General features: G+C 41.9%; 1 protein-coding gene across 4 annotated transcripts in view; it reads right to left on the bottom strand.

Annotated features, from left to right (window-relative positions):
* Window positions 1–25,055, bottom strand: part of ENTPD3 (ectonucleoside triphosphate diphosphohydrolase 3) — a 52,640-nt gene that overhangs the window by 9,473 nt on the left and 18,112 nt on the right. Inside the window, exons 2-10 of one of the 4 annotated variants that reach the window (XM_054814777.1) lie at window positions 18,935–19,082; window positions 12,930–13,080; window positions 12,333–12,389; window positions 10,434–10,569; window positions 9,102–9,222; window positions 7,012–7,129; window positions 3,284–3,434; window positions 2,355–2,514; window positions 56–286 (exon numbers count right to left, since the gene is read on the bottom strand). In XM_054814777.1, coding sequence (XP_054670752.1) covers window positions 56–286; window positions 2,355–2,514; window positions 3,284–3,434; window positions 7,012–7,129; window positions 9,102–9,222; window positions 10,434–10,569; window positions 12,333–12,366 — 951 coding nt within the window. In that variant the 5' untranslated portion in view covers window positions 12,367–12,389; window positions 12,930–13,080; window positions 18,935–19,082. Of the gene's footprint in view, window positions 1–55; window positions 287–2,354; window positions 2,515–3,283; window positions 3,435–7,011; window positions 7,130–9,101; window positions 9,223–10,433; window positions 10,570–12,332; window positions 12,390–12,553; window positions 12,647–12,929; window positions 13,532–18,934; window positions 19,083–25,055 lie in introns of those variants that run through there. The other 3 variants (XM_054814778.1, XM_054814779.1, XM_054814780.1) reach the window with 3 other exon arrangements.

Below are 25,055 nucleotides of genomic sequence, written 5' to 3'. Positions count from 1 at the left end.
CGGCTCAGACATTACTGAGCTGCAAGAGTAACATAGCAAAGGGTCTTAAACAGACCTGGAGCAGCAACGCTAGAAGCCTTTTCTCAGCTTCATCTCTCCCATAGCACTGGAAGCTGTGAGTGTAGACATTGTAGCTGTAACCATACAACTTCACTTGCAAGGTGCTGTTGAAATTCTCCTGAGAGTCCTCTGGGATAAATGAAATTTGAGTGGAAGCTCCTCCAAGATCCAGTGCACCCACGGTCTCTTTTCCGTAAGGATGGACCCATGTCCTCCAAAGGTTTCTCTACATGTAAAAATACAAACAAGGCTAATTAGAAATATCATCTGCTTGTTCTCCCTTCAAGCTTTTCTACTCTTAACTTTTTGAGATTCCCTCCCGCTTTGTCCTGCACCCTTTCCAAAAAATCCCATCTCTGGGGAAAACATGCAGATGCTTTTCTACATAAGAGGGATGTACTTTCACAGAGTGAAATGATCTTTAAAGATGGGAAAAGGGAATGCAGTGTAGCTTTCAACTCAGAGGACAGCACAATGATCAAAGCACAGGACTAGCCAGATCAATATCTGCACTAGAAAGCAGGGAACTGAAGTCCAGGACCCATGAGATCTTGATCAAATCTGGATGGAAATAGTATGAAGATTTGCGTGTTTCAAGGCAAGAAGAATTATTAAAGGAATAGAATATTAAGAGATCACATAGAAAAAGAGAGTGAAAATAAAAGAAAAAACACAGAAATTCAAATGAAAGCTCCATCAAAGTCAAAAGAACAAGGGCCCATAATCTGCACATTTCCTTCACTGAAACTACAGTGGCAATAAATCTGATCCATTCAGCCGGCATTTTTCCCTATTACCCAAAACATCCCCCAAATTCTGTATTTGATCTACATAGATAATCATACAAAATCTGTATTCTACACCTTGACTATCTTGATATTCACTGTACTATTATTTACTGAGCATGATGATATGAATGTATACACAAGAAGGGAAAAGGAACTTTATGGGCTAGCAAATATAACCATGAGAAAAAAAAATCTACAGTGAAAGATTCCCACTAACAGCCGCTAGCAGAATTTGACTCTTAGCCCATTGTCACAGGAATGGTGAAGATTCCTCTCTCCTACACATGTAGGTCTTCACACAACCCTCTATACCAAACTGGCTTCGTAGTGTCTTGCAGTCCCTTCAGTAGTCCTTATGAATCTGCCACATGGGATTTGGTATCTGGATTATTAAAATTAACGTGGTATAAAACTGACACCACCCTGAAGTTCATGATGTCATTTTTGTTGCATGAAATGCAGACAATGAGAAAACTCTTTCAGAACATACGATTTTTCTTAACTTTGCAGGAGTCAACGACACATTCACCATGACCTATCACTCAGATCACCAACAACTAATTCCTGCTTGGTAATTACCATGATCTAACAGGAATCGTTCAACTAGGACAGCTAACAATACTCAGGGGTTTGGCTGAAATTTCTTTCAACCTAATGAGACTATTTGGAAGGAGTGCAGTTAATGCTAAGGGCAGCACACAGCTGCCATGAATGCAGATAAACTGCATTGCTGATCACCTTGGTACAGCTTTTACTGGGAATGAAATGATACTGAATGTCTATGTATAAAAAGGGATCTTATAATACATTTGATTCCCTCTCTGCTATGAGGGCTGACAGAATTCTGACTTCAAGGACAGCGTAAGTATCTTTATATTGGTATCACTTTGTCTGCACAAGACATGACAGTTGGTATCACAGCCCACTGGTCATAGCCTGCAGCTTTTCAGCAGTATTGGAATGAACTGTATATGAATGATTTCTGGCTCAGCTGAGGCATATTTGGCCACAGCAATTTAACCACCCTCACTGCTTCACACAGTCTTGTCTGCTTAAGACAAGCGAGTCAACACCGCCAAACAGTTTGGAGACCCCTAAGCTGTGCAGATCCTTCACCAGTAGAGCTGCAGGGACAGCAAACCACCTGAGGAAGTCACAGAAAAACAGAAGTCATCTTTAATTGGCGCCATTGTCAAGACAATCAACACCTGTCACAACATACCAATGCATTTAAGAGCAATGCAACTTCCCTAAGTGAGGTATCTGATGTCATTTAGGGAAGAGCCCTGTTTTGTGGATCAACAATTTTATCTTTGCCATATCACATTCCTGTAACATCATACTCTTTGATTTACATTTGCTTTGTTCTATTACAGCCACAAATGACCCTGTTATATTTAAGTGCAAAATGGAAACTATAATGTTTTAACAGGCATGTCCTCTCAAACTTCTAATCTATAAGAAAGAAACAGTGAAAAGAAAAGCATGCAGATTTTTTCCACACACCTCTAAGAAATTGCCCATTAAATAGTTGGCTGTTATCCATCCATACACCCCTTCCTCTGGCCCAGTTATGATTTGTGCACCCCTAAATTCAAAAGGTTGTGCTCTGAAGTAGTTTTGAATGCTTGCAAGGACTTCATTGGCTGCCGTTTCATTTTGCAACCTAAGCAATTCACAAAACATGAGACACTGAGCATCTGGAAAGGCAATTTCATGTTTATTGTTCACTGACTAGAAATTCAAGAAAAATCCTACAATCACCTAATAAAAAGTAGACATTGTTTTCCTAAAGGGGAAGCTTATGAAAGGGAACAGCCAAGTATCCAGCATCGTTTCAGCAAGCAACTTCCCCACTACATACAAACTTCACTCTTTATCATACAAGTTCATGGGTGTTTTGTTTCTTTATATATACTTTTCTTTTTAGTGAGCTGAGTGCTTATATGACAGCTGGTTAAAACAGTCCCAGGGCCTTTCTTCCCACTCTGTTTAGCCACAGAACAAACATAAAAAGCCAGTTCGTGCTAGGGCTAAAGCCACAGAAAGATCCCAAAAGCCACATTACACTACATTCACACTCAGAAAACTCTGCACTGTCTAGCTTTAATCTGCCTTTGCTGCCTACTGATACGCACAAACATTATCTGTTACATATCACTGGATTTTAAGACAGTAATGGAAATGAAAATTAAACTCTTGCCTTCTCCAGAGTAAAGCAAGCATTTCTTTTCAATATGGCATAACAGAGGATTTTTATACAGGCCCACTTTCCCTACTAAAAATGTTAATTACACTAAATTGGCTGGGCTCCATTTCCTTTTGAGATGGCCAATTTCCAACAGATAAAAATGTGTCCAGTACATTTTTCACATTCTGTTTTCACAGACTGCTATGCCAGTATATGTACAGAGCAGTTCGAGTTTCTGCCATACCTCAGTAGTCTCATGCCAGCTGTAGCCCCCAGATAAACAGAAGTGTTTTTATGCAGATTAACTGGTATTCTCTCCTTGACTTTATTCAGACAGTCATCAAAGGGTTTGGCAAGAGCTCCAGGGTTACTTTCATAGCTGGATATACCAGGGCCTAAAAGAGAACAAGTAGATTGATTTCATTCTGCTCTGCCAACTCCAAATTAGCCCAATTAGCAAACAGGTGTTAAGAGAAAGAGATTTCCCCCTTCCCTGCTGTAATTGCAAGCAAGGATAGGATGGTTGAAAACTACAAGTGCTTAAAGAATAAACAATGTAGTGAGTGTCTCAGATGTGTGAGACAGAGAAGATACTTGAAAACTGCTTGCCTGTATTTCTGTGTATATACATATACACCTATAGTACCATACCTAGAGTAAGATACACAATATAACCATGTAACACAATGACAGCAGTGCTATATTCATAAGGAAAATAGGTTTACTCATGGCAGATGCTGTAGAAAATTGCATGTCTAATGGATGTAAAACTTCTCTGATCTGCTAAAGTATAGAAAAACCCTCCCTCTGCAACCTAAGACAAAGATTTCCTAATGTGGTTTGCCAGAATTGTCATGGACACCAGGACACCTCTACAGCTCTTTGCTCACAACTGCAAATAAAATAAAGAAGCTTCTGCAAAGAATTGCTGGTGAAATTTCAAGATGCACACAAATGGCTCCTGAAGTCACAGAGGTTCAGGTCTAGGCTGGTGCATGAGCTACTAAGTATTTCACAAATTTCCAAAGCCTTCAAATAACAGGATTGGGAGTTACACCATGCTGCATAACTGAACAATTAACATGAAAGTTTTTCCTCTCTTGCTCAACACTCCAAGGACCAGCAGGACCTCACCTTGTTCAGGCTCAACTTGGGTATGAATAAAAACATTCCTTACTAAAATTCCCTAGCTGAGGAAGTTGCACAGGGAGAAATTCAGGCATTTCCATGAAGCCATTGCTCCACAGAGAACAACTCTGCCAGAACTCCACATAGTTCTCCTGTAACGGCCATCTCTCTCAGAACCTGATCCCGAACTAAGCAAAAGCTGGCTCTTACAGAGTTAAAATGAGAAAACATTTATGTTCAGCCACATTGCACTGATAAAAACTGAAGAAAAAATATTTAAGACTTTACAGAGTCCACATTCCACCACTCCCTCTTCCACAGTATGAGCTTAAACATAAACACTACCATGTCGTCATTAGATGTTGACAGCCCTGGTTTGGAATAAGTCTAGCACAAGCAGGCCTGAAGCTGGAAGGAAAACTGTTACCAGAGGAAAACAGAGCAGCAACTACTGTTTTACATCCTCAGCTGCTGCTGTTGCTTCACATTCCCTTGGTGGCAGCAAACTCCATCTCGCAGTGCTCCGACAGAGCAGGTCACAAGGCAGTGACCATTTTGTTCTGGACAACCACCTTCTTTGTCAATGCTTAAAGCCTGACCGGGATAGATTAATTGCACTATATAGAAAGAGTTTTGATTTGGGCCTGGTTCCTACACATAGGGGCAGAGGTACCTAATAAAGGCAGAAATTAAATCATAAAACCACCATGGAACTTACAGAGTAGTTGCTCATTTGACTTTCAAGTTCAGTACGTATGTGAAAGTCTGCTTCTCAGTATGCCCAGAACCACCCACCAATTTAAGTGCTTAAGGTTATGGTTAGAGGGTCACTAAAGAAACACTGACAGATGTGTTCACTGCTGCCCCCCACGGCTTCGTTAGGGACCTCTCCCACAAGCCCTCTGTGTCCTCCAGTGCGGAGCCACCCAAGACTAGAGGAGTGAAGCCTGGTGATTTTGTACACTGGAGGATGAGGAGTACTTTGGTTGACCATGGTTAAGGCCCCTCTGGACTTGAACAGTTCACAGCAATTTGGACTCCTTCATTTTGCAGTTTTTTGTATTCCCTGGAGAAAAACCAAAATCTAAATCAGTTAACACAAATTCATGAAGTACTCCTCTGTCATTTTTTGAGAAGAGTAACACAGTTTCTCTGTGCATTTTCCTCACACCAGAATTCCTAAAGGCAACATTCCTAATGAGTCAAGATATAAGCTAGCAGAGTGTACCCCCACCTCAGCAGGATGGCCACCTTCCCTGCAGTATGTAAGGACACACCACCAGGCACATGACAGTGCATTACTTCTGTGCACGTTACACTTGCTTTCCTTTCCTTGTTCTAAAATTGCTGAGAATGTCCACACATATATTTAATGCTGAAGACAGAAATGTTGGTGCTGTTAAGAAACCATTGCCTTTAACTCATCTCCTAGTTACTTATGGACCTCTGTGGCTACATCTCCAGCATCTATTTCCAGACACAAAGAGGGATGCAGGATTTTGCATGATCATGACTGAGAGAGAAGGAAAGGGAAAAATTCTTCTTGAACGCCACAGTTGTTATCAGAGATCACCAACATCTGCACTGAGACTTCCTGAGTTGCCCCACCTTCAACTCTTACCTACTTGCAAATCCAAACCAGTACACTAAACAAAGCAGTACTGCTGAAGTCAGTATCTTAAAGGATAATCTAAAGCTCATTTAACTCAGAGTAGCAGAATTTACAAAGTTTGGCTTCCTGCAGAAATCCCTTATGGAGTAGCTACTGTTTAATAATGTGGATTTCTCTCCCCTGCCTGGCCATCTGTCTTCATAAAATATGTGGAATTTTGCTATCTTTGAAAGCTTAGTCAAATGTCACTGGAGTTGACTAAGAGATTCAAAAGCTGTTAGGAAGGAATCCACAACAAGCTATCAGAATATATACTTAACCATACTGGAGCGTGAGCAAAAGTCAGTCTAGTCTAGCATCGTCTCTCCGAGAGGAATCAATGCAAAACCTCAGAGAAAAGACAGGGCAGGTAGGCAGTGGTACTTGTCATGGGACACGTTCTAGCAGTGCACAACTACAGAGTCTTCCTGAGCCAAAGGCCAGACCTGCATATCTGATACAACTATGACATCCTGTCAGAAACAGTTCTGCAATTTAGCTATTTTACTTGACAATTTTACTAGATGCTTCCTAGTTCTGTAGTATGGAGAAGCTCTTCCTGTCCACCTTTTGCACACCTTTCATAATTTCCCCTTGGTTGCTTCTTTCCAAGTAATTACAGAACAATTCCAGATGAACTACATAAGCCTTGTTTCTCTAGGAAACCTGACTCAAACAGCAGAGATTATTTTTTTTTAACATCACTAAGATTTCTGGAAAATAATAACTAATTTGTCAAACCCCTATAGCATACCTGACACCCATTTTTGCCTCCATCAAAATTAATGGCTAATACTTAACAAGGGCTAGATCCCCACTCTTCTCAAAGACTTTTTATTCCAAGCTATTCTTAAATATATTTTATACTTCCCTTTTAAAATAAATTATTTCAGGGCACAAGGACTAAACATTTACAGGGCATGATTCTCTGTAGATTGAACTCTGTCTGCACCAATCATGCACCGCAGTGGAGTATATAAAGTTTAGCTACAATTTCCTCTCTCCATTGCACATTAGAGCACCCTGCTGTATCAGTAGGAGAAGGACTGATGCTGACAGATACAGACATAGTCTTAACAGTTCTTGCTCCCCAGCACTGAAAAGGGAACACAGCGGAAAAAAAACAGTATAAGCTTCCAGATAAACTCTTCTTGGAAGCTAGAAAGAAACAAGGAACTTCCATTTGAGGTCACCTTTCACATTGCACTTGAAGGTTTGGCTTACTACACCCGTGTCATTTTCTTTTTCTGCTGGCCATTCATAGACGTAGACTGTAGTCCGAGAGGATCCAGCATCTAGGACTATCCCGTACTGGGGAGAAAAAAATAATATATTAGATCCAGAAACAAACAGTGACAGCTTAAAGATGTTTGTGCTCTCTTCATCACTCTTCTAACTTCAGTGTGTGCTAATGAATCATAAGTTCTTTCAGTGCCTCGGCCTCATGCACACGGGCAGGTCCTTACTTCACAAATCACTGGCTCAATCTTCAGATAACTAATCACCAAGGAACCAAAATATTTAATTTTGCAACAACACTTGAAGACATCAATGGCATAGCAGATAATTTATCTTTTGTGCCACAAAGAAATGAGCCTGGATGCTCTCAACATGCATCCTGGGAAAGAGCTATTATGCCACAGATAACACAAACTCTAGTTATCGTTCAGTAGCTGGTTTGGTTTCATGGAGAAGAGCCAGAAGAAGAAGGCCATTTATAAAGAGTAAGTCTGTTTTCATCATGTTATTGCCATATTTAATTTTAATAACCACTAACTTCAGGACACTGCCATGTCCAGGCTCCATCATATCAAGTAAGTACTGGAGGGTTTCACACTAGCACACTAAGGTCCTCCCTCTGTTCCTGAAGCATTACTTCTTGCGAGTGTTAGTCATTCACTGAGGACTAGTCAGCAACTCAAGAATCAAACATAGGATCTTCCATATCAGCTGGGATTTTCTGCATTGGCAGGCTTACAGCCCAAAAAGAAATCCCAAACCAAGGCATCCAGCAGAGGAACCACCAGTCTTCCCTCCAGAACCAGCCATGAAGCCATTGTGATTCAGGAAGCAGACCTGCCCACCTAAACCAGTTCCAGATGGTCAAGGTGGGTCCAATGTTTGCTCAAAGAGTGAGGTAGACAATTTTATCATTCTGAATGTGAAACTGAATTAATGACAAACACAAGTGATGTGTAGGCCATCTTTTAGATAGTGGCTTCAGCCAACATGTCAGTCCAGTCTTGCCTTGCATGAAAATTGGCAGGATGTAAGGCTGCTGCAAGCAGAGATTTGGGGGACAAGAGAGTAAACTTGAGGCACTGTGTTCCCATGCAAGATCCCAGCACACACACCCTGCCACACCACACAAACACATAAAACTGGTATCAGAATACAGTTTTGTCCCATTGTCTGACTCATACACCAACAAATGATTCAGTCAAAGCCAAAGGTGTTTATAATCCCATGAAGTGTAATGAGACATTAGCCTATCACTATCAGTATGTGAACTATCCAGTTAAATACATATGCAGAGGTAAAGGCAGAAAGGACTTCAAAGAAGGATCTGACAAGGTTTATATGCTTGTAGCTATCGTGGGAAAAAACAGAGAACTCAAAATGCCAGACTGCACAGCTTCTCTAGAAGGCTAATTTCTATAGCTTTGTCCTCAGTTGTGTGCATCTCTCATTAAAGGAACTGCACACATACTCCAGCAGCACAAGGCAAAGCTTGAATTCCAGAGTATTTCAGGTTTTTTCCAGTTTGCTCTGCCCCTCCTCATGAAGCTACTTTGCTTCTGTTAATATCCAGCAAGTCCCAACATGTGGTAAATCATGAAGTGCACACTTACAGCCCAAATGCTTCTGATACACAGGAGCAGTTTGCAGATTTCAGCATAAACTTCCTAGCTGTGCTTGGGGGCAGAATTTAAACTCCAGGTATTTCCCACTTCAAAATTATTTAAAAATTCCTTCCAATCTCTGCCAAAAAAAAGCAGTGGCATTTTCTCCTCATTTGGCTTTTCAGTCTTGGAGAAGAAATTGTGTGATAGACATCACAGATGGGGAATCAAGGAATGCTTTTCCTGCTTTGCCATTGACTATGTGATCTTGACCAATTCTCTTTTTCTCTCAGCTTCAGTTTTCCCATGACGAAGATGTGATTAAACATTAATTTATGGCTGTAAGCTCATTTGAATTACCCCATAAAAATTAGTTTAGGAACCTTACTAAATATAAATTCAAAACATAGTTCTCCCTCCTTACATATTCTAAGACTTACCTTAAGCCCTGGGGAAAGGATCTGTTGCTGATTTATCTGAATCACTGCAATAGCAATGACAAGAACTATGCTTAGAAGAAGGAACACTTGGGCAATGACACTTGGGGTTCTGGTGAGCATCCTGAAACAACAAATAGGGAAAAACTTAAGGAATGTGAAAGGATTCAGTGATTCCGTTTTAAGGCCTGAAGACCTGAATCAGTTGAGACTCCTTATAAAATCTCATTTCATCAACTAGATTACGCTACATCAAAATTCTGTGTTGTCCTCAAGAACTACCTGGTGTTTTGCTACCACTAACTTTTTATTGTCTAGAGGAGGTTTGTGTATATTGTCATGCTAATGAATGCCAGATTTCACCCTCAGTTGAAATGAGTCTGCTCATTTCCCACAGTGCCTACACGTAGATGCATGCTCACCATCTCCCATTGCCTCAGGAAATGAGAGCAATGGGCAGGCTGAGGCTAGTGCACACTCAACGATCTCATGTACGCCTAGAACATGGACACAACCGCAGCCATGTAGACTCAATGCTGGAGACTGCTGAGTACAGTCAGGTGTTTCTGCAAAAGATGCAAAGTCCATATCTACAATAGATACAGGCTGCTTCAGCAAGAAACAAAGGAGGTTTTAAGAACACGAACATAGGCATCTTTTTTCTAACTGCTGATGTGTTCATGAAGTATGCTTGTGTGCGTGCATATTAATGTGGAGCCTATTATTATCACTCTGCTCTAAACATAAAATATACAGTTTAACTCACAGATCTTGCAAAGTTACTAAATCTAAGTAAATCTGAAGTGTAGTTGTTTTAGGCAAACCCAAAGGCGACATGAAACGTGCATACTGAAGATAAAGCTGTTTATATGTTCATATCCTCTAGAAAGGTTTTCTAGAATTCAAATGAGGTTTAGATTTCCTGTAATTTCTGTTCATCCTTTATTTTTGCATCTCCCTGTCCAGACATCTCTTCACCCCGAAAGGCCCTTCAGTACCTCTGAGCACTGACAATCTCTGTATCGAAAATTCTTATGCTCCACAGGCGTTGAGGAGGAAAGAAGTGGTTGGTGGGAGATGGCAAGCTTAGAAGTTTCAGAGGAACACAAAGAGGAGAACTTCCCTGCCTTTCTCATTTTCAGAAACCAGTTATTTTGGCATAAAAATATCAAGTTAGCCTGGTGTGATTTATCCTGACTCCCATCTCCTAATTCTTCCATACTGACGGTGGAGTATACCAGTGGCTGTTCAGGGCTGACCTGCTGCTTCAGCAATTGCCGATGCCAATCTGTGCCGAGTCCATGGCCACAGCACACTGGGTCAGCCCTGTTGTACCTGCAACACATGGTCTTCTCCTTAGCTCCAACCAGAGCCAGAGGGCTGAGGGAGAACGCAGAACGAATGTTCTTCACACAGTTTCCATATTCTAAACTCCATGGGTTCTTCAGCCTGTGTACCCGTGGTCCAACATCTATGTTCACATTCAAAAGAGAAGCAAGTTATTTGTTTTGTTCTGGGACTAGCTTCACTCTGAGCTTTGCCCACTGCTGTTGCTTTCCTTCTTTGTCTTCTGATTTCTGCTGTGAAATCTAACTCAGACTGGCTTTTGGAAACTTCATTTCAGCCTGACACATCTCACTTCCAGAACATCATTTTTTACACTCATTAACCCCTTTTCTAAATCCATATGGGCTCCTTGTTTACTGCCAATTTACTCTTCCAATATTTTCTTTTCTTGGCTTGGTAGTAGCTTTATTATCTTAATCATCAGCTAGTTTTAAGAGAAAATTACCAGCCACATTGATGATTTATTTACTGCTGTCCATTGCTTTACTATCCTGAGGCATTCAAACATCATGTACACAATGCGTAAATGACAGAATTAAATCTTATTTGTGCTATCAGAAAATATGTTAACACCCAAGATGAATTCTCACTGCAACCTGAGGATGATTTCAGGTCATTCTAACTGGAAGCGTTTATACAGATCAATTCGTTTTTTAAAAGAGACAGCAGATTTTAACTATACATTTATGAATAACCATCTGGATAAAATATTTGTCTTTAAGGGGAGAAAAAATCTTTTTCTTTAGCTTTCAACTGTACACAGAGTTATCTATAATTGTAAAGTGACTGAAAGAGAACTATCTGCTTGAAACCTAATATATATCACTCATTCCTGGATCAAAGCACTAATGTTCCATGCTGGAAAAAATAAGTCATTATCAAAGAAACACTCAGGGCAAATGACTCTTTGAAAAACTAAAGCATTACTAAAGAGCAAAGCAATAACCACTGTTATACTATAAACACTTAAGAATACCCATGATGACTGCTGAAATATTTTATGCTGCATCTGTTTGTAAAGGGGAAATTGAAATCTTGGTTTGTTGAACTTCTCACATGCTTCCCTGCTACTGGGATTTGTCTTCATCAGAGATGATTTCTCTTTTCAAAATCTTTTTTTGGCAGGGAACATATTAGGTAAGGGAGCATGTCTTAAGACATTCCTCATACAATCTTGTTCCATTGGCAATCAGGACAATTTCACCAGAGAATAATCTGTAAATCCTGATTTAAGCAACAGCCTCTGTCTCACAAGGACACCTCACACTCCATGCCTGCTTCAAGTCATCCCAAAATTGACATCTTTGCTATCTGAATTGTGCAAGGCGCTGCAAGATTTCACATAAGTGGATCAGAAGCACAGGGCTGTATTCACTTTTAGCTATGCTCACCTAACTCTCACACACATACTGGGCAATACAGTCATGCTTACCCATTCACTGCAATCTGCAGAGATACCAGAGAGGAGTTCATTCACTCCACAGTTTAATCAGAGTTGTGATGTAAGTAACTATAGCTAACTGCGCAGTTGTTGGCAAAAAGCCAAATAAATTAAGATTTTAATGAAGCATCTAAAAGCAGTTGCATTCCATTATTAAAGCAACATCAACCTGAAGCAAGAAACAGCATAAATACATATTTTCCATGTCCAATTAAGTACACTGGGCCACACGGGAATATATTGGAAGGATCATTTTCTACACGTTACTTCAAGCAAAAAGAATACTTGCCTGCAAAGAAAAATTGATTAAACTTTTTCATACCACCACCATTTTGAGTTTAACTAGGTTAAATACAGATCTGTATGAATGACAGTGCATATTAGATGTTGAAATTCCATTTCCCGTGTTACTTGAAACATCAAACCCACTTATTTTAGATACTAACCTGTTTGTTCATAGGGTGGATGAGCAAGCACCATAAATATCTTTCTTCACACTATAACTGAAGAGATACGAACACATTAGCATTTACTTTAGAAGTGGTCTGCAGGTGAATATTTTTCAAGCGCTGAAAAAAAAAGACCAAAACACCAAGAACCCAACACCCACACCATTTTAAAACCCGCAAGTGAAAACCCGTGAGGAGGTTTCACAAGCCTTCCTTACAGGAGAAATTAAGTAAATCAAGCACGTGGGTCCAAAGTTAGCAGCTGAACCTCAGAGCTTTCCTTCAGCTCATCGTCGTCCCGGGTAAGAAAGCTTCACACAACGATTGTGATTTGCAAGAAAGCACGAAGTTTTCCAAAAAACCCCAAACAAACAAAAACACAAAACAAAACAAAACAACAAACCACAAACCTGCGGAGAGACCCGAGACACGCGCCCACCCCTTCGCCTCAGCGGGGCGGCGTTGGGCGGGAAACCCGCCCCCCCCCCCCCCCAGCCCGGCTCCCGTCCCGGCTCTCCCCGACCTGGGGATCCCCCGGCCCTCCGCCGTCCCTTCTCCCGCACCCTGCCAGCCCCGCGCCGCACCCCAACCTACCTCCGTACGCCCCGGCTTCCCCGCTCCGTCCCGGGCTGAAGGAGAAAAGGAAGAGGGTGCAGCCTTGGAGCGGGGAAGTGGTGGTTGCGAGCGCCTCTCACCCCGGAGGGGGTTTCTGGGGAGTCACTCGGCTGTTGCCTGCCCTCTGCTCCTGTATTTCCAAATAGATTATTTAAAAAAAAAAAACAAAAAAAAAAAAACAAAAAAAAACCACCCACAAGCAACTTGCAGGTAAAAAATCCGGATGAACTGATTCAAGTGGAGGAAGGAGATCTGCGATGAGTCGACGCATCCGAAGCGTTACTGCACCCAAAGATGTGGAGGGGAGCCCGGGGGTGCGGGGTGAGGCTGTGCCTAGCAAGGGGTGCTGCGCGCCGCCGGGGGAGGAGGGCCCGGGCAGGGGGGCCTCGGCTTGCAGTCCCTTCCTGTCAATCCGGCTCATGCACTGCCGCTGTTGGGACAGGCTCCAGCGAGGCGGCGGGTCGTGCTGGGACCAACCATCCGCCAGGAAAAACTCCCGCAGCGCGGCCGTGTCTCCCTCCTTTCCCCCTCCATCAGCTGCTCTCCTCTTTCCGGAAACGCAGATCTGGCTTCGCCTGCGGCTGATACAGCAGGATGTTGCTGGCTGCCCCTAAATCATATTCCTCAGTTCCCTCCCAAAGCAAAGACAGAAAGAGGGTTTCACCTAGAGATGACGCTGTGGGTGAAGGAATGGTATATCCCTGCCTCTTCTAAAAGGAACAAGTGCTTTCTCAGCCTTCAGAAATTAGTAGCCCTCCAGTCTCTGGGCTACCTTTCCATTCAAGTGTACTGGCACCGCTTGTTTTGTAGTTTTGCTGGAGTTCTTGACAAACCTAGACTGCTCTCAGTGGAGCTAGGACATACAGAATCAGACCTGGAATGGTACGGGTTGGAAGGCACCTCTGGAGATCATCCAGGCCAACCCCCCCCTGCTAGAACAGGATCACCTAGAGCAGGTTGCACAGGATTGCGCCCAGGCGGGTTTTGAATATCTCCAGAGAAGGAGACTCCACAACCTCTCTGGGCAGCCTGTTCCAGTGCTCTGTCACCCTCAAAGTGAAGAAGTTTTTCCTCGTGTTGAGATGGAACTTCCTGTGTTCCAGTTTGTGCCTGTTGCCTCTTGTCCTGTCACTGGGCACCACTGAAAATAGTCTGGCCCTAGAAACATACGTCAAAGCAACGTCACCGCGATCCCACTCCCATCACCTGTCTGACCTGTGTGATCGGCTACAGCCAAGGATCATCCTATAGCCTGCAGGATGGGTTTGCCGGAGACATGAGCTCTGGAATCAGTGAGACACTTCAAACACTTTGCCATAATTTGCTTATTGTTCTAGGATTCAGATTCTAGGATTCAGATTCACGTAACGTAAAAAACTAGATGCACCTCTCTGATTCCTTTTCTTATAATAAACTTGATGAATTACAGTATCTTTGGTTTTTGAATAAAGGAAGGAGAACAAGAAACCAGCTGCAGCCTTGTGAGCCATCTATAAACATCCTTCCATAGTCTACTCATTTTGGGAGGGAAGGTAATTTCCTCTCTTTGATGACAACACATTATTAAAGCTGGTTTAATGATGATCTTGGTGGATCAGTTCAGCTATTTCTAGGACATGAAGACAAAGCCTCCCATCCCTCCTGATTCCCTGTCTGTTGTATGTAACTCCTTTTTTTTTTTTTTTTTGTATCATTTCCATTTCTGTAGCATCTTTTTCTTCTCCTGTCCAAGTGTATTTGTTGTAATGCATTTAGTCCAACTGACTGTATTGGTCTGCTCTGCTGCAGCAGACTCTGTCTCAGGTGTCTATTTAAAGTGACAATTTAGCTGGATTGCTTACCCCACAGAAAAGCATATTCTTTTTGCTACCATAAAATGTAAACATTTTGAAATAAAAAATAAAACATCAACACCCACTTCTACAAGTCCTGCAACTAACCCCCACCAGTGATTAAAATTTAGTGCTTGCAAAGAAAGCAAACCCTACCTTCTATATCATCTACTTCTAGAAAAACAAGCATGAGAGATTCTTTTTGTTTCTGCAACGTTTCCAAAACCTGGGCTGTTGCACGAGCTGCTTTTCTCGTGACATGTATTGCCATGGTAAAGCCATGATACCAGCATGAGTGATACAGGCTATAAAATTCCCCAGCTGCTTCAAAGTCCAGAACACTGGTCCTGAATCAAATGGACTAGAAACAAGATTCCCCACCAGGCCCACCCAGTGTCTCTGGCATGTTAACTGGTTTCATCAGTTCCTCTGCTTCAACCCTGGGGACCCATGGCTTAGATCCGCTACCATATCTTCCTTTTTTTTCCTAAGCCTACCTCTTTGGCTTTTCTTCAGTTTTCTCCTCAGCCCTATCCTCCCTTTTACAGTTCTCTTCATCTGATCCTCCATCCCTTCCTTGCTCCCAAGGCGTAGATTAAATTTGCTGCCATTTTCCCAGCCTTTGCCAAGCCTGTAGCATGCATACCTCTCCTCTCTATCATTTCCTTTGCTGCAGCACCTCTGTCTTCTCCCCCTTCGAGTATATTTGTTTGAATGCATTTAGTGTAACTAACTGTATTGATTTGTTTTGCTTGGACAGAATTTGCCCCAGGTGTCCATTTAAAAATGACAAATGAGCTGGATTGCTGACAGCCCAAAGGAAAAATTTATTGGTTTTGCTACCATTGAGCACGCATATGCGGAGTTAAAAGACAATGACTGATATTGGCAGATTCATAGATGAATATCAGTTGCTATGATCAATAGCAAATCTCTAGAAAATATTTTGCACATGAATAAAGTGTCTGTTACAGACACATTTCTGCAATGCATTTATGGTATCATATTTACGCAGGTTACACAGCAGATACTGCTCCATTTCCCTACACAGTGACAGCAGCAACATCAGGAGGGGGGATGGATGTTCATACATCTCAAGAGACCACAGAACTGCATCTGCTCCTTGTCTAATGCTCATACAGCATTTGATGCTGGAATATTAAGAGGCTTCCAAATATGCTTTGAAGAGAGAGCAATAGGGTGAAATGGAGAGTAATGTTAATGTAAAAATTGAGGTAAGAAGATACTGGTGGCTGCAATGAGTCTGGTTTCTTGCATGGTATTTTGCGAGCTCACAGAAGCGAGGTCTGTCCCGTGTTTCTGGGCATTCTTTGCAAAGTCCAGTAAACAGAGGGCTTCTCCCTTTCCTCCTAAGCTTTCACTGCCTTTTTCACTGTTTGTGTTGTCAAGAGAAGGGTGTGATGCCCTTTAGCTCAGTTCAACACTTCTGTCAATATTCTGGGACACTTTCTTCCCAGGGCTTTTCATCAGTGTTGACAAAGACCCTTCATTCACTAGGTTTCTGCTCCCAAAGACCTCCTGTCTTCATGATCAACTGTGAGAACTGGCAATGCAGGCAGAGCTGTCTAAAGAATTTGGGACCATCTGAGCCAGCGTGAGTCAGGACATTTAAATTAAATTAAGTTTCTAGGCCATTTTTGTGTCCAACATTTTACTGCAAGTCAAAAAGCACTTTTTCTATTTGTTTCAGACAAAAGTTCTACATACTGTGCGTCCAAAGAAGAGCAACAAAGTTGAAGAAGGGTCTTATGGCACAAGACTTGTGAGGAGGGGCTGAGGGAACTGGGGTTGTTTAGCCTGGAGAAAAGGAGGCTGAGGGGAGACCTTCTCGCTCTCTGCAGCTCCCTGAAAGGAGGTTGTAGCCAGGGGGGTGTTGGTGTCTTCTCCCAAGTAACAAGTGACAGGACAAGAAGAAATGGCCTCCAGTTGTGCCAGGGGAGGTTTAGACTGGATAGTAAGAACCACTTCTTCACCGAAAGGGTTGTCAAGCACTGGAAGAGGCTGCCCAGGGGAGTGGTTGAGTCACCGTCCCTGCAAGTATTGAAAAGACCTGTAGATGTGGTGCTTCAGGACATGGTTTAGTGGTGGACTTGGCAGTGTTAGGTTAACGGTTGGACTCAATGATCTTAAAGGTCTTTTCCAACCTAAACAATCCTATGATTCTATGATTCCAGCAGCATTCCTTGTTAATTGCCAAATTTAGGAAGATAGCTCCTTAGGTTTTCAAGCAAGGAAGGCACAAACCACATCTGAAATCTACATTTTGAAGAATGTCAGATGTGATTCTCCTCAGAGATCAAGAACGCAGTTTTTTGTTTCTTTCACATAGTTGCAAAATTCAGTTTTAATAATCTTTAAAAGCATCTGCTGCCCTGTAGTTTTCTATCACTACTGAAAAAAAAAAAACCCCAAACCATAAAGCAAATTCACAACTATGGCATGAGAAATTCTGTTTGTCTCCCTTTGTTTTGAATAATGGCTGGTTATGGACATTGCCTTTTTTCTTTTGGAGTTTCACTGATGGCTTCTTTGAAATACCTTCGATGGCTACTTGTTGTCTTATGTTTTTATTCCTTTACCGCAGCACTAAAGCTAATAATGTGTCTTAGATTCAGTTTCTGAATCTTCTGTCTCATATACGTGACTCTCTGGTAATAACAGTTTTCTGGTCCACATCTTCTTCTTGTGAGGTCTTGAAACGAACAAGAATTTAATTCTGAAGCTGAACCAAAATATTTTATAATCTATTTATTTCCCTTCCTGAGACTTAAAGCTTTATACCTTGCATCTTGTGTCCAAAGAATCAAGAGCTGCTTTAATCACTTAAAAACCCTCAGGAACAGCCTTGATCACATGGTTATGAGCCAGGACAAGTTGTATGCACGGCCAAAGTAAGTGCGTAATTAGGGCAGCAGATTGCTGGGACAGCAGAAAAACGCAGCCCTTTGTCTGTTCTGCTATGCTGTTTTAGAAATCCAAACTAGCTGCTGCAGCAGGAGAGAGTGTGGGACAGCCATGCTAAGCTGCTGGAAGGAGAGCATCTCTGCAGGAGTACCAGTGACTGCTCCCATCCTTCTTGCGCCCCACCCTCAAGCTGCAAGCCATGCTTACAGAGCTTTACAGCAAACTCACCCAATTTTTTTAGCCATGCCTGCAAACTTATGTTATGTCCTGACATATATATTCCATTGTCAGGAAACTGACCACAGCAACCTGATAAAGGAATACCATACTCTTAAAAGAAATTTGCTGTTGTACTCCAAGAAATACAGCATCTCCAGTGAATGGGGATAAATTCCAGAAACTACTCCTTGGGACTTAATCCTTTAAAAATTGCTATGTGAAAAACTGCTCAACATGGAATATTTCTCGGAGGCTGACAACTCTAAATGAATAATTTTTCACTTTTTTCGTTCAGAAGTAATTGCAGACAAATCGCTGGTTTGGGAGAAGAGATTCATCCCCTATGTTTTCAAATAAGTATGAAGTAGTCCTTGTAGCAACATTTCTATCACCTTTTTGTGCTCTTCCAGGAAATGATGAAATTGGCTGAGTAACTCTAAAATTCCTAGATAAAATCCTTTCCACTGCAATTACATGCAGGTCAGGTTATCTCCTTGAGCACAAGATCTGTGGATGAGCAAAGTGCTTTTACAACTCTTTCCAAGTCCAACCTGCCTGTTGCTTTGCTTCACCAACTCTGATTCAATGTAACAAGTTCTGTTTGTTGCTTTCTATGCACTAACATTAAACTGCAATTGTTTGGGATCATTCATAGGCACAGAAATGCAATTATAGCCATTAAAGTCAGTTGTACAGAACAAGAAGCCTGTGGGAGAAAACAACCAGCACACAAAGGAGTAGAATGATCCCTGCAATAGTGATTATAACAACCATTTCTAATTTGCAGACTCACACTTACATAGTTCCTGCTTGAAAACAGCCTGCATTAAATAGCTTGTTTGCTCACCAACTGAATAAATATAGAGAGACTTACTAAGATCACAGTTTTGATTCTGACAGATTGAAAAGTTTTTTTCTTATCCGGTATGGGGGAAGAGCACTTCTCACTAACTGGAGTGCGAATCCGCCTTTTGGTGTCAGCATGACAGTCATCCTACTCCTTCTTACCTGTCTTGCTTTGCTTCTCGCTCAGTCTTCTTCAGCTCTTCCCAATGGTCCTGCTGTTCTGGTGAAATGGTTTTCCTCCTCAAATGACTCACACGTATAAGGAAGGTCTCTCTCCAAAATGTTTCCATCTACCAGTGGTGGCAGGTTCCTTTAAATAAATTCAGGACAAAAAAATCCTCTCCTTAAAAAAAGCATATGTGTGCCAATCTACTGTGGACATGTGATGAGAAACAAATGGGACATGTTGTACATCAGCATGGTGAGAATAAATATTTTTTTGTTGTATCCTGAGTAAGTATGAAGATACGAGTGCCCTTGCAGCTGTGATGGTCTAAGGACATGGGGACGACAAGTCTGTAGATGGAGGCAGTATCTTGTACTAGACCTTGTATAAAGATGCGATAGTTGGAAAAAGTCGATAAGCTTTGAGCCCTCCAGACCTTCTTTCTGCCTGAAACAGCAGCAGCAGACTTCAAAGCCAGAGACAAGTTTAGAACAATTGCTTGAATTTTAAGCAGATAGGTACCTGGTAGACTGTTTCTGAAAAAAAAAAAACCAAATTAAAAAAAAAAAGAGATAATTCTTTGGAGTAAAGCAGACATTAACAGGGGGAAGACAGATGGCAGAATACTTATTTCCTGGGGAAATAAGACCTATGGGAACATGGAGCATCAAGGAGAGGCAGAAGGAAACAATGACGCACTATGAACCTAACATTTCCATTGAATACCTGATTTAAAAGTTTTTGGCTGACTGCTCAGTACCAGGTGACCAAAAGCTAAAGGCCCTAAGTGTCATTGGTTCATTATAGTGATGGGAGCCGTGGTTAGTGGTCTACAAACTTTAGCAGCACTGGATTCAATGCACTGGGCCTAAACTCTAGTCAGGTACTCTGTGACAGCAGACAGGGCACCATCCTCTGATCTCCCCCCAGTCGTGGTCTGTCCTGTGAGCTCTGTGAGGAAAGGATTATCTCTGAAGAGGCATGGTGCCAAGAACAGTGGAGCCCTCATTTGGCCAGGGTACAGCGCAGAACTCTGACAAAAGACATTAATCATCATAAACCTGAAACAGGGCTCCATGAAGCCGCACATCCTCATAGCCCAGCTGACTTTGATTAAGATCCATGAGCACAAAAGCTGACCTCCCTGGGGTCGCTTCACATCAGTGCAAATGATTATCACCCGCATAAAAACAAATCACGGTTTCCAAGCTATTTTATTTGCCAAGAACAAATTAGCTTCATATTGTACTGTATATGTACAGCTCTTTCTATAAACCTGTATATGCAAAGTTTTAAATGTGACAGGCTGCCAGACAGCCATTTTCACTTTGACTTATATCTGCTGAGCAACATTAACTGTATTTCGGGAATACGCCTATGCATACTTTAATACTATATTTTTCTCTTTGCTTCTCTTTCTTTACCTCAATAATTCAACCCTGCTTTCCCAAGACTAATACAAAAGAATATGGGATAATAACACGGGATCAGACAGAAGGTGGATGTATCTTGTCTCTAAACATCGGTAGGAGCAGATGTCTATGAGAACGCTATTGGGACTGGGCTACCACACATGGGTACTTCCTCTGAAATACCCTCTCAGCTGCTGCCATCTCAGGCCTTAGAGGCTTCTTGAGCCAGATGTCAGATCCTAATAGCCCCTGCTGGAGCCCTCTGCCCATGAATGTATTTGATGGCTTTTTGAGCATGTGCATGTGCAGCTGGAAAATCCACAAGGTGCCTGTCTGTTTCTTAAAAGTTCAACAGCAGCTCGAATGCCAGAAGCGGTCTGGTTTAATCGGCTTGGCACTCTCAGTAAATTCCAGACTCGCACAGAGAAACCTTGTCCAAAAATGTCTTTTTTTTAATTCTCTGAGACATGCTCAATTCTTTTATAAACTAAGGTATATTTATCCAGTGTTATAACTGTTGGGGGTTTTTTAGGGTATATTTATGCTTGCCTACTGCTTATGATTAGGTTATTAGTTTTAGTATAATGCTGAAAAATGAAAACATGAAATGCATTAATGTTACTGCTTTAAATTCCTAGGTCTGCATGTGTAAGCCCAAATAGAACTAGAAAAGCCTGGGCAGTAATAACAGTAATAATAACAATTTGCAGGCACCCAGCCTTTCATCCTGTTTTGCACCAGGAGGTATAGGTCCATTATGATAACAGTCAAAAAGGCATACAGACTCTGTAAGGTATAATTTAAAATGCTATTTATTATAGATAACTCTAAAAGGAGAGGATTATATAAATAATCTTATGTCCTGTTAGCTGGTGGGAACCGCAGGTAGTGTAGCATCAAATGGGCCTCCGACCCATGGGCAGACACCTTCCACAGAGGACATATTCCCCCATTTTGGTCATTGGAGCTGCTATAGGATTTTCTTACAAGAAACAACTCTATTCATCATTTCCACTGCCAAACAGAAAGAATGTTCACATGAGAACTCGCCGCTGCACACCTAGATAGCAGCATGGGTGCTCAGGAGGCCCAGTCGCCGATGCCGAGAGGGAGCTGCCTGCAGGCTCCTTCACTGCAATCCATCAGCTGCAAAGCTCATCCTGAGGCCAAGGGACCTGTGCAGCACAACACACGCCTGAAGGACAGGCTGTGCGTGCAGCAAAGCACAGCCCCAAGCCGGCTGGGCGAGGGGACACCCAGCGTGGTGACAGTGGAGTATACAGAGACCAGCACCAGGAATCACGACTGTGTCGTGCTTCCATTTTATATTACAATTGTGATACCATGCTCGTGTTGTGACTTCAGTACATCGCTACTATCACGCTTCTAAATGCCATGTAAAGCTAAATATATTGAAGAAGTCAATTTGATATTAAACATTAAACCCTCCTCGTGGAATCTCTGAAGGAGCCTGGTCAGAGAATATTGGACTCTGACGGCCCCACAGACAAAATCTCAGTGTGTATATATGATCTTTGCTGTGGGTGAAATGTCTATTCATGAGGTGCATGCAGCAGTCAAGAGAAGAGCTTAACGGGAGTGTGATGAGGTACAGAGGCTTTTTGCTGGCTCCCTGCACAAGCTGAATTTCATCACTGCTAAACTGTCTCGTAATCAGCTTATTTACATGTATCACTTTTACAGCCAGAACTTGGCAGAGCTTTCTGACCCAGATGTGAATTTGAAATGTCACGTCTTTTTAAGAGTCTGACTGTCAACACTTGCATTTGACCTGCTCTGTGACCCACGGGCCACCTCCTGCAGGTCCCTCTGGCCATTCCTTCGTATTTCTAGCAGAACTTTAATACGCACTAGGTAGAGCTTTGCAAGGCTTTTGGACAATCAAACACATGAGAAAACTATGTGAATTAGGGGTCAGAATTTAACAACCAACAAGAGTTAAAGACCAGTCTACACAGTCTGAGAAGCACAAGGTTCACTTTTGTATTAATTTATATGCATTTGCACAGACTTTTAGAACAACCTAAGGAAATTGCATCCATTCCTGTACACCATCATAAGAAAAATCCAGCAGGAGAAGTAACTGTTAGTGCTACCTTATCCTAATTACAAGCGGGGGAAAAAAACTAAAAAGAGAGAGAAAGTTCAAACATTTAAGCAAAACCACAATGATTCCATTCCGCTGTCTTTCAAAAAGGGGCTTGCTGCTGTCACCTGAGAAGGGTCAAAAATTAACATACATTACACCTACTGCTGTCATGTCTGCCCACAGGGGTTGTCCACATTCCTGCCACTAATCACCAAAGGTGATAGACTGGAAATTAAGGGACCACTCAAATGAAAAGTGCTCTCCTGCATTGCCAGTCTCCTCAGTGAGATACAGTGAGATGGACACACAGGCAGCTTTCAGAAATAAGGCCAGTGGCAGTTCTCTATACCTGACACAATAAGTATGTTTATTGAAGAAACAAGTGGGAATAGAAGAAGTACAGCATGCCCAGGGCAAAGAAAAGTGTGTTTGTGCTCAGCACTTCAGAGAGGTCACCAAAGAATTGTTCTCTGTGAACGTATGACCTCTGTACTGCTGCCAAGGGCATGGAAACATGGTAATATGAGAAGCAGCTTTCATTAAGCACCTAATATTTCTAAGATAAAAACGATGGAAAATACGCAGCAGATTTGTTGCACTCAGTTATTTCGTCCCTTTTCCCTCCTCTTACCTCATCCCCATCTCATACCTTTTACCTGGAGACAGCCCAATACACTTTCCAAGTCAGAAGGACAATTTTACCTAATTCAGAGCTGGGTACATTTGCCCTACAATGAAACAGAAAATCCAGGCATGAAAGAAAACAATATTTTTTAAAGCTTCTGCTAGAGTTGTTTACAGTTATTCCTGTTTTCCAAAGCAAATGCAGTTGACTTCTAGGAACTGACAGCCCACTAACAAACAGGTCTATTGACACCAGGAGAGATATTTATTCTTTTGAGGTCAAATTCTCTATTGGCTTAACTCCACCAACTTTAATTGAATTCTGCAGTCATAAATTTTACAAAGTTAAACTTTGCAGACAAAATTAAAATTCACTCATCGTTTGCAGATTTTTTTCATACATTGAAGCTAACAATGTGAACTGATTAGTTCATGCAACAAATTCATATAATTATTTTTCTTTGGCAACAGTTAAGGTTGCTTCAAGACACATTCTCTCCTTCTAAGGCTGGAAATGAGACATAAAGGAAGAATCTAATGTATTCTTCACTCATAACGTAAATAACATACTGAGACTCTCCATAATTTTAAAATTTAGTTGTTGACTAGGAAACCACTTTCTGCAGAGACTTTTAAAAACCTCCCCACCTAATAGTGTTTTTAAAAATCAGTCTGCTGCTAGAAGATGAAAATTTGGCAACGGAATGGGTATTTTTGATCAAAATTTTCATTCCAAAACAAAAATACCCATTTCAGCTTATTTTAGCACCAAATGACATTAAATCAGTCCACAGACACAATGGTGAAAATGTGAAAATGGGCTCATTTCAACAGGAGAGGCCGAAAATACTCCCCCAGCCCTTCCCTCACAATAGTTTATTGCCTCTTGGTCCCAACATTGTTGTGGGAAATGTAAAGTGTGTATGTGAATCCCCACAGAAGGAGGCATGAACTAAATCTGGGTCTCTCATGTCATGGAAGAGAGCTTTTACCAGACCTTATTACTGGCAAGAAGGATAAACCATCTGCCCCCTGCTGGTTCCCAAAAAGGAGCTCAACACCCACTTGCAGGAAAGAAGGACATCCCGCATGGAACAAGGTGCTTCTCTGTGACACCAAGTAAAGCTCTTCCCTCCCAGAGACAATCAGGAATTAAGACTCACTCCTCAGTATTTTCTCCTCCGTTATCTGTGGCTAACATTTCTGAGGAGGATGTCATGAATCCTCTTTGGAAGCATTTTTGTGCCTCCATGCACAATCTAGAGAGCCATGGGGACTAACTGATGGCTGCACACTTCACCAGAAGGTGAATGCATGGCAGATACTTATATTCTCTGCTGGATCTGGACTTGTACCGTTAACCACCAACTGAGCAAGGACAGTAAAGGTTGGCACCACAGTATATTCTCTCTGGATACAGGTGGTAAGGAAACAGCTATGGCAAAACCTCATTTCCTTCCCAGGACTTGTGGTCTAGGCTCTTGGGTTAGACTGGTTTTGCCAGCTAGTCCCACCCTGAAAAGCAAGATAATATGGTCTGAGCAAAGAGGAAAAAATACCTATTTTTAAATAAGTGACCAAGATTTTGTCTCTTAACACATACTTGCCTTGCAAGCAGTTATTCCCAGAGGTGTTTTGTGAATGTATTAGTTCTTATATCCACATCTTCAGTAGGTGACTACATGCAGCCAGGACAGAGCTGTGTCTCTGTAGATACCTGAGAAACCTGTTTATTTCATAGACTTTGAAAAGCAGAAGAGACTTAAAACAGTAACCCCAGCTCTTCCTGTGCTTAAAATCCAGCCAAGCTATCCCCAACACTGCCTACCTTCTGACTTACCAGGCTGGGAATTGAAATGAGGGGAGAAAAAAGGTTAATGCATTCAAGGCAAGAGGTGGGAAGAGCAAACACAGGTAGGGTGGTGAGCCAAGCTAACAAACACAAAGATTTTGCTTCTTTCCAAATAGTTT

The sequence above is a fragment of the Grus americana genome, chromosome 2, assembly GCF_028858705.1.
Source record: "Grus americana isolate bGruAme1 chromosome 2, bGruAme1.mat, whole genome shotgun sequence".
In the NCBI taxonomy this organism is placed as follows: Eukaryota; Metazoa; Chordata; class Aves; order Gruiformes; family Gruidae; genus Grus; species Grus americana.
The sequence above is the reverse complement of the archived record's forward strand: the minus strand, read 5'-3'. Positions and strand labels throughout refer to the sequence as shown.